General features: G+C 41.9%; 1 protein-coding gene across 2 annotated transcripts in view; it reads left to right on the forward strand.

Annotated features, from left to right (window-relative positions):
- Positions 1 to 2,778: 2,778 nt before the first annotated feature.
- The window catches only part of PAFAH1B2 (platelet activating factor acetylhydrolase 1b catalytic subunit 2), a 28,744-nt gene continuing 14,919 nt past the window's right edge, over positions 2,779 to 16,603 (forward strand). Inside the window, 2 exon segments of one of the 2 annotated variants that reach the window (NM_174664.2) lie at positions 2,779 to 3,172; positions 13,217 to 13,304. In NM_174664.2, coding sequence (NP_777089.1) covers positions 13,224 to 13,304 — 81 coding nt within the window. In that variant the 5' untranslated portion in view covers positions 2,779 to 3,172; positions 13,217 to 13,223. 2 annotated transcript variants of the gene reach the window in all.

A 16,603-nucleotide genomic window follows, 5' to 3' on the forward strand; every position in this document is an offset into this window, starting at 1 on the left:
GTCAAGGCTGTGTATTGTCACCCTGTTTATTTAACTTCTATGCAGAGTACATCATGAGAAACGCTGGATTGGAAGAAGCACAAGCTGGAATCAAGCTTGCCAGGAGAAATATCAATAACCTCAGATATGCAGATGACACCACCCTTACGGCAGAAAGTGAAGAGGATCTAAAAGGCCTCTTGATGAAAGTGAAAGTGGAGAGTGAAAAAGTTGGCTTAAAGCTCAACATTCAGAAAACGAAGATCATGGCATCCGTTCCCATCACTTCATGGGAAATAGATGGGGAAACAGTGGAAACAGTGTCAGACTTTATTTTTTGGGGCTCCAAAATCACTGCAGATGGTGACTGCAACCATGAAATTAAAAGACGCTTACTCCTTGGAAGGAAAGTTATGTCCAACCTAGATAGCATATTCAAAAGCAGAGACATTACTTTGCCAACAAAGATCTGTCTAGTCAAGGCTATGGTTTTTCCAGTGGTCATGTATGGATGTGAGAGTTGGACTGTGAAGAAGGCTGAGTGCTGAAGAATTGATGCTTTTGAACTGTGGTGTTGGAGAAGACTCTTGAGAGTCCCTTGGACTGCAAGGAGATCCAACCAGTCCATTCTGAAGGAGATCAGCCCTGGGATTTCTTTGGAGGGAATGATGCTAAGGCTGAAACTCCAGTACTTTGGCCACCTCATGCGAAGAGTTGACTCATTGGAAAAGACTCTGATGTTGGGAGGGATTGGAGGCAGGAGGAGAAGGGGACGACAGAGGATGAGATGGCTGGATGGCATCACTGACTCGATGGACGTGAGTCTGAGTGAACTCCAGGAGTTGGTGATGGACAGGGAGGCCTGGCGTGCTGCCATTCATGGGGTCGCACAGAGTCGGATGCGACTGAGCGACTGAACTGAGCTGAACTGAAACACTAAAAACTGCCTGAGCCATGTGTGTATGCTAAGTGGCTTCAGTTGTGTTCAACTCTTTGCAACTCCATTAACTGTAGCTGGCCAGGCTCCCCTGTTCATGGGACTCTCTAGGCAAGTATATTCGAGTGGGTTGCCATGCCCTCTTCCAACAGATCTTCCTGACCCAGTAATCCAACCTGCATCTCTTATGTCTTCTGCATTGCCACGCAGGTTCTTTACTACTAGTGACAGATGGGAAGCCTGTCTGAGCCATAGAGGTCTTCAAATATTTGCAGAGGCTAGTTTAACTAGTGTTCCCTGGGGGGCACACTTCCCTTGTTTGTATTTCTTAATTAAAAAGTTGAAAACAAGAAAATACACAGATAGGTCATAGCTATCACATAGGCACAAATTCAACCCTTGATCATTTATTCCTGGTTGAGCAACATTTAATAAGTATCTGCTATTCATTGGGCATCATGCCAGGTACTGGGAATCCACAGTCTCTGCTCCCTCAGAGCTTAGAATATAGCAGGGGAGACAGTATATTAAAGTAGTAATTACATTATAATGTGTTGAGTGTTAAAACTGAGGAAATTCAGGATTCCATGGATTTATCCCTGGAGAATAATTCAAGCTCTGTCTTCTGTTATCAATACATTTCCAGATTGCTTTTTATACCATTGTCAGATTGGTATACCCCTCTCCCTTGGTTCTTGTCTTCGCATAGCAAAGATTTGCAATGACCAGCCACTTATAGCTCAAACAGATCAGATTTTATTAAGCAGGCAGTATTTTTAAGAAACTAGCTACAGCTGTTACAGCTCAAGTGGGAAACGAGCAGTAAGCTCCCAAGACCCAAGAGAGGGCAGACCCTGAAGAAGCCCCATTCCTCTTGGCTTCCCTTTTTATGCTTTCTGTCTCCTCTTCCTGGAGCCCGACTGGTCACGCCCAGGACAGGAGGTTCTGGCTCTGGTCCTCCACTTCCCCTTTTGTGGACTTAACCCCAACCCCCCACCACAGCCGACCCAGTGGTCTGCCATCTTGGGCTCCTTTTTCTATTCTACCTGACACCATCATTTGAGTTCCCCAAACACAAATTCTTTTCAATAAAACATTTAAATCAACAATTTACCTACTGGTGTGCTATATATTGTGTGAACATTTGCAAGAGAATTCTAAGGTAAGTTAGTATTTTTTAGGAGGACAAATTATTTTGGATTCTATATGCCTGATAAATCACTTGACAGCACAGGTCATCTGAAAAATAATTTGATACACCTTGAAACTTTAGGCTTCCAGATTTTCACAGCAATCCTTAACGGGTTTTGTCTGCAAAAACAAGCCCCCTGATCATTTTCAGAGCTCTGGAAGGCTCTAGCAATTCAAACAAGGGTCTGAATTGATCCCATTCATTTTTAAAGGGCCAGCTCTGGATGTTGCTCAACCAAACGTTTTGCTAACTATAGCCTGCGTTCATCTTTTGCCCCACCTCTTTGCTGTTACAGATCCTGCATTTATATAGCATTTAGCACAGGTCTTTTCATATTGACTCTACGTGTGTGCGCGTGACGCGCGCGCACACACACAAACACACACGTCTTCCCTGAAACTGGATGGATCTCTAAAAGAAAAAGACTCTGGCTCTCCATACCCCTGCTATGGTATTAGTTTAAGAGGCGGTCATCCAAAATCCGTACATTCATCACAGAAACAGAAATTCCACCCATGAATGTGAGGCACTGCCTCATTAACCTCGGGGCCCTATTTCCCTCCCTCTGGCAGCAATCTGGTTTATTCCACGGGGTGGAGAAGGAAGCCAGGTTGGCGGGGTGGGAAGGGAATGGCGTCAGCGTGAGGTCACCACACATTGTCCTGAATGCCATCTCCACGCTGCGGTGATATGAACGCAGGATTGAGGGATGCAGCGGAAAGAAAGATAGAGGCCCAAGTCGCGCAGACTACATGCAAAACAAGGGCAGGGCAGAGAATAAAGCAGAGAACTCGGAAGCGCCCCGCAGGACACCTGGGGGCTAGTACCAAGCGCCCGCAGAAAGGGAGAGCAAGCAGAAGCAAGCAAAGGCCGGGCAGGATAGGGCGGGACTTCCGGAATCCATTTGCCTGAGTGGCAGGGGAACCGGAAGTGGGGGCGCTGCAGCGGGTGCTGGGGCCGGAGGAGGGACGCGCCGGAGCGGGGCCGCCGGGACTGAGCGAGCGACAGACGCGCCACCCGCCGACGCCGCAGCCGCTGGGGGCCCGCACGGACCCTGTGCCTGAGTGAGTGCATCTCGAGGCGCGGGAAACGGGCGGCTGAGAGGCGGGGGTCGGAAAGGGCTGCGGTTTGTTATTGTGCGAGGCCCCGACCTCGCGTCCCCTCCCCCACCCCGCCGGGCCCCTCCCCCCGCGCCTCCCCCCCGCCCGCGACCCTCGGGGGGCCTTCGCACGCACGCGCAGTCTCGGCGGGCCCGGCGGCGGTTCGCCCGCACAGGCCACCGGGCCTCCGGACCGCTCGCCGCGCTCCTCGGAGCCCTGCCCCAGCGCCCCACCCCCAGGCCTGCGGCTTCCTCGGCCGCCCCGCCTCCCCTCCGCTTCCCGCGGCCGAGCCCCGTGGCGGGGCGCGCCGCCCTGACCGGCCCCCCGGAGGAGGCCGCCCTGCGTCCTCCGCCGCTCCCCGGGCTCGCCGCCGCCTGCCCCGTTTCCAGCCACATTTCTGCCCCGGCGTCTCGGCCGCAGCCTTTCCCTCTGTCCCCGAGGTTGAATCTCTGACCCTTTTCTCCCCTTTCCTCTGTCTTGAGAGGCTCTTGGCGCGGACCCAGACCAGTTGCTCTTGCTTTTAGACGGACCACCTTTTTCCCCCAGACCTTTTTTTGAAAAATTTCAACTGTGCAGAAACTTACTCGTTGCCTCCTTTAATATATTCAAAAATAGACTGCCACGACTCAGAAGAGCTTATTTCTTAGAGGGTTGTCCAGTCCATTATCACCTCATTTTAAAGATGAGGCCCAGCGAGGCTGGTGATTTGCCCAAGGTCAACCAACTTAGGTAAACCTATTGGTGGACAGGTTTTCTTAGATGCTTTTTATCTGGTCCGGGTCCATGTACCAGATCAGGATCTTCTGGCCTTCAGGTTTGTGATGTACCCGTGGCACAGTGACTCACTGTTTTGCTTTCCATGACTCCCAAGCCAGCGTTGCTTTTCATAATGTGTATACAAACATTTAGGAAACCAAACACATGAAGCTTCGGACTCTTTTTAGAGCTTACCCACGGAGAAAGGGAAGACCGCCCGGACCCACTATGAGCTCTCATTTCGTTCAGCCTTAAGTGAGGGGTATGATGGGGGAGGGGGGGTGATGTGGGGGAAGTGCTAAAGGTGTGGAGAGAACATGGGTATTGTCCCCCTAAGCATTCCAATATGCCTTGCCTAGGATATGCCTTGTGTCTTTAGATTCTTCTCCTGGGCACATTGTTCTGATATAAAGGTTGCCTCCTTGTGGGGCAGCAGGGAAGGAGTATGAAATCGTCTTGCTTTAATGTGTTGGCTTGGGCATTTGATAATAAATTATGGATGTGCTGAAACCCGGGGACCCATCCACCAGTCCACTGAGGCAGGGTACTCCGGATGAGGCCTGTCTTCTCCTTTAGAGAAAGCCTGCCAGCTCTCTCTGAAAATGAGGAGTCTTAGGTCAGAGTGGAAACATTCTAAATCTTTTTAATTCTTAGTGCGACTTTCCCTCTCCATCTGTTTCCTGACTCAAGAAGCATCCAGCTCAGCTTGAGGGTTTATAATTCTTTGTTGTTGGAACTAGACACACTACACCACTCTGGTACAAGCATTTGGAAATTCTGGTACTATATTTTCATAGTCTGAGTTAAATAGAGAAGACGGAAAATTGGGAAATGCTGTGCAAGTCTCATCTTCCCAGAGAATTCATTTTAATGGACAGTTAAAGTTTGCCTGGAATAGAGTCTACTGATAAGTTAATTTCCTCGGACCTTTATCTCCATTCTGCTGGGCTTTTGTAACTGAACTTGCTGTTTGTGATCGCAGAAGCTAATGGCTTGCTGCATGAGGGCAGTTAATTACGAATCAGTGAGGTGAGATGGGAGTCACATCCCTCTCTAGTGGTGTTTTTTTCCTGTTGTTACTAATTACAGCTTTCAGAATAACTTCCATGCACTGCCCTGGGTTGCATAAGGTGATCCATTAGACTATAGGAAAAAATTTAGAACCTCTTTCTACATGCATTTTTTAGGAATGAAGTTTTTATTACCTTTAGTAATATTTAATACACAGGTTAACAGCAATTCACAACTGATTTATAACTATACATATATCAAGGAGCATTTCAAAAAGTTTCTAAAACATTAAAAAAATGCTGGAACCCCACTAATCTGGGCCAATCTTTACTCACATGCTTTAGTTCTTTTTATGCTTTTCTAATAGATGTTCACCTCATCTCTGAGTTGCCTTTGGAGGAATCTGCTTTGAGAGACAGATGATGTCATTTGCAGTTCTCTGTGTTAGAAATTTGTCTCTCTACATGATATCCACTGGCCTTGTCTTCCCATTTGGAGACACTGTAGAATAAGCCTTAAGTCCCTTCCTAGTAATCTTCAAGTACTTTGACAGCCATTTGTCTTGTGATCTCCTCTTCCCCAACTAGTTTTTCTACAGATTATAAATGTACCTATTTCTTTCAACTATGTCTGATATGATGGTTTTTAAATTTCTCCTTGGCTCCTTTCCTTGAGACACCTTCTGGTTTGTCAAAAAAATTCTTCTTAGGTTCTTAACAAGATCTGAAAATGGTATCCCAAGAACTGAAATGTAGGTGAAGTGCCTGCATTGTGTTTTTAAGTGATAAGGGATGTATTTGGATATATTTTATTAGGGAGGCACCTCATATGCACAGTTCGTCATCCTTGTTTCTTTAACCATCCCTAGGAAAATGGTTTCAATTGTGTAATCATAGAGTGTTTGCTCTTGTTCAGTTGCTAAATTGTGTCTGACTGCATCCCCGTGAACCTGCAGCACTCCAGGATTCCCTGTCCTTTATTATCTCCCAGAGTTTGCTCAAACTCAAGTCGGTTGAAGCTGTGATACTGTCTAACCATCTCAGCCTCTGCCACCCCTTTCTCCTCTTGTCCTCAGTCTTTCCCAGCGTCAGGGTCTTTTCCAGTGAATCGGCTCTTCACAAAAGGTGACCAAAGTATTGGAGCTTCAGTGTCGGTCCCTCCAATGAATATTCAGGGTTAATTTCGTTTAGGATTGACTGGTTTGACCTCCTTGCAGTCCGAAAGACTCTTCTACAGCACCACAATTCAAAAGCATCGATTCTTCCACACTCAACCTTCTTTGTGGTCCAACTCTCACATCCATCCGTGACTACTGGAAAAACCAGTAGTTGGACCTTTGTTGGCAAAGTGATGCCTCTGCTTTTTAACACACTGTCTAGGTTTGTCATAGCTTTTCTTTCAAGAAGCAAGTATCTTTTAATTTCCTGGCTGCAGTCACTCTCCACAGTGATTTTTGGCACCCAAGAAAATAAAGTCTGTCATCACTGTTTCCATTTTTTTCCCATCTCTTTGACATGAGTGATGGGACTGGATGCCATGATCTTAGTTTTTTAATGTTGACGTTCAAGCCAGCTTTTTCACTCTCCTCTTTCACTTTCATCAAGAGGCTCTTTGGTTCTTTCTTCACTTTCTACCATAAGGGTGGTATCATCTGAATATCTGAGGTTGTTGATACTTGTCTGGGCAACCTTGATTCCAGCTTGTGATTCATCCAGCCTGACATTTCACGTGATGTACTTGGCATGTAAGTTAAATAAGCAGGATGATAATATATAGCCTTGATGTACTCCTTTCCCAATTTTGAATCAGTCCCGTTGTTCCACTTCTGTTCTCACTGTTGCTTCTTGACCTGCATATAGATGTCTCAGCAGACAGGTAAGGTAGTCTGGTATTCCCATCTCTTTAGACTTTTCCAGTTTGTTGTGATCCACACAGTTAAAGGCTTTAGCATAGTCATTGAAGCAGAAGTAGATGTTTTTCTGGAATTCTCTTGGTTTTTCTAATATCCAAACAAATGTTGGCAATTTGATCTCTAGTTTCTCTGCCTTTTCTAAATCCAGCTTGTGCATCTGGAAGTTCTCAGTTCACGTGCTGTTGAAGCCTAACTTGAAGGATTTTGATCATACCTTGGTAGAGTGTGAAATGAGCACAATTGTATGGTAGTTTGAACCTTCTTTGGCATTTCCTTTCTTTGGGATTGGAATGAAAACTGACCTTTTCCAGTCCTGTGGCCATTGCTGAGTTTTCCAGATTTGCTGGCATATTGATTGCAGCTCTTTCACAGCATCGTCTTTTAGGATTTGAAATAGCTCAGTTGGAATTCCATCACCTCCACTAGCTTTGTTCAAAGTAATGCTTCCTAAGGCCCAATTGACTTCACATTCCAGGATATTTGGCTCTAGGTTAGTGGCCAAACCTTTGTGGTTATCTGAGTCATTAAGACCTTTTTTGTATAGTTCTGTGTATTCTTGCCACGTCTTAATATCTTCTGCTTCTGTTAGGTCTTTACTGTTTCTGTCCTTTATCGTGCCTATCTTTGCATGAAATGTTCCCCTGGTATCTCCAGTTTTCTTGAAGAGATCTCTAGTCTTTCCCATTCAAGTAGAACAAATTATTTTTCTCCATTTTAGTAGTGATCTCTCAGTTAACCCTGTGTCAGTTAAGTTTTGCGTCAGAAACACCTAACATCCAGGTGGGGAAATAAATGAGAAATAGTTGGGTGTTATATTAAAAGCTGGGCAATAGGTTTTTTCCATTAGTGAGTGGAAAATGGAGCTGTTTTGTTGCTATGTATTTCTTTACATTGTATTTAAAGAATAAATACATATCTACTTTTTTTTTAACTTATTTAATTTTGGTTGCACTTGGTCTTCATTGCTGCGTGCAGGTTTCTCTAGCTGCGGGGCTACTCTTTGTTGCAGTGCATGGGCTTCTGTATGGACCACAGGCTCTAAACACACAGGCTTCAGTGGTTGTAGCACACAGGCTCAGTAGCTGCGGCTCATGGGCCCTAGAGTGCTCAGACTCCAGTAGTTGTGGTGCATGGGCTTAGTTGCTCCGAAGCATTTGGAATCTTTGTGAACCAGGGCTCGAACCTGTGTCCCCTGCATTAGCAGGCAGATGCTTATCCACTGTACCACTAGGGAAGTCCTCGGTATCCAATTTTGAAATCTAGAAAATGGGATTGCTCCTTGTCAGTCTCAAGAGAAGTAGGGCTTTTTGACTAGCAGGAAAGAAAGTTACTTTTAAAATTAAAACAATTATTAAGTGCCATATCAGATTTCACTTGAATAGCCAAACTTAAATCAAGAATTGAATGTAGACCCCCCCCCCCAAGAAATGAATATGGAAGGTTTAAAATGTTTTATTGGTTAAAAACAGAAGGAGAACCTCAAAAATAAACATTTTTATATAGCTGTTTGTTTTAACTTTGTAATCTTTTTTTTAATGTATTTTAATTTTTCCATACTTTTCTTAGACAATGAAACCCCCAAACAGATATCATAGTCTTATTAGATCTATACAGGTTCATCTTGTAGTTCTTCCTTATTCTTGAAATGATATAGGTTCCCTTTAGGGAATCAGCATGAACTGGTTTTTGATCAGTGGGCCAGATATGATGTAATTGGGGTCAGGCAAACCTCTTTTCAGTTACTTACTGCACAAATTACCTAAATTATCTGATCCTCATTTTCTTCATCTTGCAGTACTTTCGTGAGGATTGCAGGTGGTATGTAGAAAGCGTAGCATTGATACTAGTCTTTCTGTTGTTTTCAATAGTGCATAGTTTAGTAGTCTGAAGAAATACAGATTGTGAATAATATTTCACATATTTAGTCAGATATGGGCTAAATCCTGAGCCCAGTTGTTTTTAGACCTAGGGTCATTTAGAGCTGAGTGAGTTTGGTTGCATAATTAGTGTTAAAATTGTTTTGTTGTAATTTCTTTTTTATGAATGAAAGTTTGTTTTTATGTTTAGGGCTTGTTACTTTCTGATCCTCAAAAGCTGCTACCTTGGCAATCCAAGGCATTTTATTAACTCAGGGAATACTTACTGAAAAGCTGTAACTCAGTCCTCTTTCTGAGACAGTTTAGTTTTATTTGAGGATGCAAAGGAAGGAAATAGAGAGTATGGCCTCGTTTTCTGTAAGCCACAAAACCCAGCCTTTTCTCTTTCATCATCCTTTGCATTTGCCCAGAGCCCTCTTGAGCCTAATGTGTATGTATTATATATTCTCCAGAGCTGGTTGAAAACACTCTGGTTTCTTACTTGTCTTTCTTGAAGAGTAGCATTTCTAATTTTTCTGAATTTCACTTATTCGTTCTTCTGCACTGTGCTGTGCGGTGCTAAGTCGCTTCAGTATGGACTGTAACCTGCCAGGTTCCTGGGTCCGTGGGATTCACCAGGCAAGAACACTGAAGTGGGTTGCCACGCCTTTCTCCAGGGTCTCCTCTACTATCAGATGCCATATTTAGGCTCATCGTTAATCACATTTTATCAGTGGAGACCTGTCAAAAATAAAAGTACCTAGTAAACATTTGTCAAAAATCAGTGCCAAAGCCCACAACTAATTTTATTATAATCTGTAGTACAGGTATATACTGTACTATAGATTATATAGTATAGTATATTATAATCTGTTTAGTAATCAGTGATTTCTAATCATTGATGTATTAATTCTTAAGTGTATGACTCTAGTTCTCTAATACAGATATCTAGAAAATATCTAATATATATATTATTATATAGATATGTGGTCCACTGGAGAAGGGAATGGCAAACCGCTTCAGTATTCTTGCCTTGAGAACCCCATGAACAGTATGAAAAGGCAAAAAGATAGGATACTGAAAGAGGAACTCCTCAGGTCAGTAGGTGCCCAAATATGCTACTGGAGATCAGTGGAGAAATAACTCCAGAAAGAATGAAGGAATGGAACCAAAGCAAAAACAACACCCAGTTGTGGATGTGACTGGTGATAGAAGCAAGGTTTGATGCTGTAAAGAGCATTATTGCATAGGAACCTGAAATGTTAGGTCCATGAATCAAGGCAAATTGGAAGTGGTCAAACAGGAGATGGCAGGAGTGAACATCAACATTCTAGGAATCATTGAACTAAGATGGACTGGACTGAGTGAATTTAACTCAGATGACCATTATATCTACTACTGTGAGCAGGAATCCCTTAGAAGAAATGGAGTAGCCATCATGGTCAACAAAAGGTTCCGAAATGCAGTACTTGGATGCAGTCTCAAAAACAACAGAATGATCTGTTTGTTTCCAAGGCAAACCATTCAATATCACGGTAATCCAAGTCTATGCCCCGACCAGTAACGCTGAAGAAGCTGAATTTGAATGGTTTTATGAAGACCTACAAGACCATCTAGAACTAACACCCAAAAAAGATATCCTTTTCATTATAGGGACTGGAATGCAAAAGTAGGAAGTCACCAAACACCTGGAGTAACAGGCAGATTTGGCCTTGGAATACAGAACGAAGCAGGGCAAAGGCTAATAGAGTTCTGCCAAGAGAACTCACTGGTCGTAACAAACACCCTCTTCCAACAACACAAGAGAAGACTCTACACGTGGACATCACCAGATGGTCAACACCGAAATCAGATTGATTATATTCTTTGCAGCCAAAGATGGAGAAGCTCTATACAGTCAGCAAAAATAAGACCAGGAGCTGACTGTGGCTCAGATCATGAATTCCTTATTGCCAAATTCAGACTTAAATTGAAGAAAGTAGGGAAAACCACTAGGCCATTCAGGTATGACCTAAATCAAATCCTTTATGACTATACAGTGGAAGTGAGAAATAGATTTAAGGGACTAGATCTGATAGATTTGAGTGCCTGATGAACTATGGACGGAGGTTCGTGACATTGTACAGGAGATAGGAAACAGGACCATCCCCAAGAAAAAGAAATGCAAAACAGCAAAATGGCTGTCTGAGGAGGCCTTACAAATAACTGAGAAAAGAAGAGAAGTGAAAAGCAAAGGAGAAAAGGAAAGATACACCCATCTGAATGCAGAGTTCCAAAGAATAGCAAGGAGAGATAAGAAGGCCTTCCTCAGCGATCAGTGCAAAGAAATAGAGGCAAACAACAGAATGGGAAAGACTAGAGATCTCTTCAAGAAAATTAGAGATACCAAGGGAACATTTCATGCAAAGATGGTCTCAATAAAGGACAGAAATGGTAAGGACCTAACAGAAGCAGAAGATATTAAGGAGAGGTGGCAAGAATACACAGAAGAACTATACAAAAAAGATCTTTACGACCTAGATAATCACGATGGTGTGATCACTCATCTAGAGCCAGACATCCTGGAATGTGAAGTCAGGTGGGCCTTAGGAAGCATCACTATGAACAAAACTAGTTGAGGTGATGGAATTCCAGTTGAGCTATTTCAGATTCTAAAAGATGATGCTGTGGAAGTGCTGCACTCAATGTGCCAGCAAATTTGGAAAACTCAGCAGTGGCCACAGGACTGGAAAAGGTCAATTTTCATTCCAAAAGAAAAGCAGTGCCAAAGAATGCTCAAACTACCACACAGTTGCACTCATCTCACACGCTAGTAAAGTAATGCTCAAAATTCTCCAAGCCAGCCTTCAGTAATACGTGAACCATGAACTTCCAGATGTTCAAACTGGTTTTAGAAAAGGCAGAGGAACCAGAGATCAAATTGCCAACATCTGCTGGATCATCGAAAAAGCAAGAAAGTTCCAGAAAAACATCTATTTCTGCTTTCTTGACTATGGCAAAGCCTTTGTGTGGATGACAATAAACTGTGGAATTTAAAGAGATGGGAATACCAGACCACCTGACCTGCCTCTTGAGAAACCTGTATGCAGGTCAGGAAGCAACAGTTAGAACTGGACATGGAACAACAGACTGGTTCCAAATAGGAAAAGGAGTACGTCAAGGCTGTATATTGTCAACCTGCTTATTTAACTTCTATGCAGAGTATATCATGAGAAACGCTGGGCCAGAAGAAGCACAAGCTGGAATCAAGACTGCCGGGAGAAATATCAATAACCTCAGATATGCAGATGACACCACCCTATGGCAGAAAGTGAAAAAGAACTAAATGGCCTCTTGATGAAAGTGAAAGAGGAGAGTGAAAAAGTTGGCTTAAAGCTCAACATCCAGAAAATGAAGATCATGGCATCCGTTCCCATCACTTAATGGCAAATAGATGGGGAAACAGTGGCTGTCTTTATTTTTCTGGGCTCCAAAATCACTGCCGATGGTGATTACAGCCATAAAATTAAAAGACGCTTACTCCTTGGAAGGAAAGTTATGACCAACCTAGATAGCATATTAAAAAGCAGAGAGGCATTGCTTTGTCAACAAAGGTCCGTCTAGTCAAGGCTATGGTTTTTCCTGTGGTCATGTATGGATGTGAGAGTTGGTCTATAAAGAAAGCTGAGTGCTGAAGAATTGATGCTTTTGAACTGTGGTGTTGGAGAAGACTCTTGAGAGTCCCTTGGACTGCAAGGAGATCCAGCCAGTCCATCCTAAAGGAGATCAGTCCTGGGTGTTCATTGGAAGGACTGATGTTGAAGCTGAAACTCTAATACTTTGGCCACCTGTTTGTGAAGAGCTGACTCATTTGAAAAGACCCTGATGCTGGGAAAGATTGAGGGCAGGAGGAGAAGGGGACGACAGAAGATGAGATGGTTGGATGGCATCACTGATTCAATAGACATGGGTTTGGGTGAACTCCGGGAGTCGGTGATGGACAGGGAGGCCTGGCGTGCTGCAATTCATGGGGTCGCAAAGAGTCGCACACTACTGAGCGACTGAACTGATACAGATATGTAATTATATATCTGTAATATAGATATCTAATATATTTATGTAAGATATCTTTGAACCGTACGAGTTCAGCTCCTTGTCATTTGGTTGTTACATTAACATGTATTCATGAAAAGTGAATGTAAGTGTAAGGTATATACTTGGAGCAGACTTTTAAAATGTAATGCACTGTTCCTGAATGGTATTCAAACCTGTCTGGAAGTCTAATAGTGCTGGAATATTTATGGAACTTGTGCAGTCATGTCCTGGAACCCATCTGCTGAAAATAAACTCCAGTTGCATCGTTCCTAGGCAAAACCACGATGAAATTTATTTAATTCTTATTCTTATTTAAAGCCTGACATGTAATATTTAAGTAAGTGATAACAGACATTCCTGTCAGTGAACAAAACATGACATAGACCTTTTTTCCCTCAGGTGTAGAATGAGCCAAGGAGACTCAAACCCAGCAGCCATTCCACATGCAGCAGAAGATATTCAAGGAGACGACAGATGGATGTCTCAGGTAAAGGAGGTGCACGTGTTATTATTCACAGAGATGAATCTCTTCAGTTTTTAGAGTCTTGACCAAAGCTACGAAAGGGTGTTTTTAATGGCCAACAAGAACTAATTACTGTAAATAAAAATTTTATGTTAGAGATGTCATTCTAATCACCATCTGATGTTGGAACTGAGGAATATTTTAAAGCATGTTCATTCCCCTTTGTTAATTTTAGTAGATAGCGAGGTTTCTATTTTTTTTAAGCTTTTTTAAATTTCAAAGTAAGTTCATAAGTATGCAACAAGAATTACAAACAGTTCAGAAAGAACTTCCTATATCCTTCCTCTAGATTTGCCACTTGTTAACATTTTGCTGTATCTGCATAATTATTCTGTCTGTATCAGTTTATACTATTTACCAACTTACTGTTTTTTCCAAATCATTTGAAACTATGTTGCAGTCTTCATGATGCTCCTTTACCCTTAAATATTTGAGTGTTTTCTAAGAAAAAGAATATTCTCTCACATAACTGCAGTATAGTTATTAAAATCAGGAAATTTTACACTGACAGTATACTGTTACCTCTGGAGAAGGAAATAGCAACCCACTCCAGTATTCTTGCCTGGAGAATCCCATGGACAGATAGATGAGCCTGGCGGGCTATAGTCCATGGGGTTGTAAGAGTCGAACCCGACTCAGCAGCTAGCCCACCATACTGTTACCTAACGCAAAGACCACATTCAGGTTTCTTCAGTTGTCTGTTGTTGCTATCAGTTTTCTTCCCAGTCTTGGATCACACATTGTGTTTGCTTGTCATATATCTCTTTATTCTCCTTTAATCAGAAACGTTTCTTAGCCTTTGTTTTTTATGACTTGACCATTTGTATAGGCTGTTTATTTTGTGGTGTGTCCCTCAGTTTGAGTTTGTCGTCTTTTCTCGTAATCAGAGTTCGGATTATACATTTTTGGCAGGAATATCAGGGAAGTAATGTCTTCCGTGCATCACATAGAAGGCATTTTGACGTTGGTTTGTCTCATTGGTGATACTAACTTGGATCACTTAGTTAAGATAGTGTTGCCCTAAACCAGTCCTAATTTGTTGTAATATAGATTTGCAGGTTCTTCCTTTATTCAAGTGGGTTATAATCCACTGTAATTTTGAAAGTCAGGTTGTCCCAGGTTTAGCAAGTGGGAATCCCTTCAGTCTCTGGTGCCGTTGCCTTCTTAATATGTCCTATTATTTTGTTTTTGGGGTTTTTTTTTCCCCCCTTTTTTTTGCCCACTGGGTTTTTTTAGCACCCTTTTTTTAAATCAGTATTTGTAGCTTGCTTCTAATAAAGTGTTATCACTTAAATATATTTACCCTTTATCTATTTTGAACCGTACTACCTCTTGAACTAACAAGTTCTATATGATTTGAAGTCTCCAAAGTTTACTGTTTAAGTATTTCATGATTATTTTTGTACTCTTCATAGTTGTATTCTCTTTCTATTTTTGTCTTCTTGGGCTTAAAAATCAGCCTTTAGCTATTATATTTTGAGTGGTAGTTTTTTATTTTGAGTGTTCCCCTATGGATCAGTTACTTGGTTATTCTTTCTTAATCTTTCTCATTTGTTTATATCTTTCAGAAAGTATTATGGGGACTTCCCTGGTGGTCCAGTAGTTAAGACTTTGCGCTCCCAAAGCACGGGGCTTAGGTTTGATCCCTGGTCAGGGAACTAGATCCCACATGCTGCAACTAAGACCCATTTTAGCCAAATAAATACATACATATTATGAAATATTTTGAGCATCTGTGTGTTTGCTTCTCACTCTAAAAAAATACAGCATTGCTGAAAGAATTGTGTTCCCCATATATGCCTCATTGATCACATTTCTTTCTCTTTCTTACCTCCCCAGTATCCTAAATTTTTTTCACATATTTAAATACTACATATATAATCTCTAAACAGTGTATTTAGTATTTTTGCGTGTTTTTAAACTATGTAAATAGTATCTTCCTACTTATTTTTCAGCATCTTTCTGAAGGTGTTTTTTCTGCAGTATATCATACAGGTTAAAAGTATAGCTATAGTTGATTCTTTTTTTTTCCTCTTTAGTATTTTGTTGCTTTATGTGAAAATACCGCAGTGGGTTATTCATTTTCTCATTGATGGGCACTTAGGTCATTTATAAGTTTACTGAAAAGTAGTAATAAAGCTAGATTTATTTGTGTGTGTGTGTGTGTGTGTGTAGCTGGCATAAATTTAGCAGACGTTAAATAATTAGCACTGACTGGGAAAAAAGATAGTCAAATGAAAGAAGAACATGACTTTAATTTTTTTAAAAAAGCTTGTATAATATGGAAGGACTAATTTGTATTAAAATATATTGTGCACCTAGATCTTGGCTTTTAGATACAGTTCTCCAGCGAAAGGAACCAGGGCTCTTTGGAGAAATTGTTGATTTTATAGCCAAAGCAAAGAAAATAAAAAGATGGGCCTGGAACATCTTACAGTGAAAGAAAACAAGGAACTGCTCAAGAAAGAAAAGGGAAGGGGGAAGAAAAAAAAAAAAGGTGGCCAGTAGAAATAGCACTGAAGTCATGGGTCCCCATGCAGCACATGGAACACACACCGTATTGGTGGAAGACACACCGTATTGGTGGAAGACACACCGTATTGGTTTCTCTCATTGATGACATTAGCTTTGACCACCTGGAGCAGACCTTAAAGAGCGCCCAAAGTGCAGTGCTAAACAGTTTGAGCAAAATGATAATTGATAATATTGGTTTATAACTAAGAATAAGTATTCATTAATCCATTCCCTGTAAATAAATGAATGGATGAATAAATAGGAGAGGAGGGCAAAATCTTCTTTACAGAATGAATAAATATAGAAGGAAGGAGGAAAAAGAAAACCATGGATAGGACACTGCAGTACTGTAGGCAAGATCCATTGAGGAATACTAACATTAGTGAACACAGCTTTAAGGAGAAACAATATATTTGCTTAGTATCTCCTTGTAAATTACTTTGGTAGCTTTAACATATGACTGCACATTTTTTGATACCCTTCCCTCTAGGAACTGGTGCTGAATTTAGTGTTTTGCTTCTAACAGAGTGTGGAACAGAAAATAGTGACTTGGTAGTGGAGAAAACTGGCAAACACCACCTTACCTAAGTGATCAGTGTTAACATCACCAGTAGTAGGTCATGTTGGTATCATGTACCCACTGATATGATAAAGAGGGGCACATTACCTCTGTCATCGTATTCCCCCAAAATCCATAACCTCAGTCTGTTCATGGGAAGACATCAGACCCAAGTTGAAGGACCATCTGC

This window comes from Bos taurus, chromosome 15 (assembly GCF_002263795.3).
Source record: "Bos taurus isolate L1 Dominette 01449 registration number 42190680 breed Hereford chromosome 15, ARS-UCD2.0, whole genome shotgun sequence".
NCBI classification, from domain to species: domain Eukaryota; kingdom Metazoa; phylum Chordata; class Mammalia; order Artiodactyla; family Bovidae; genus Bos; species Bos taurus.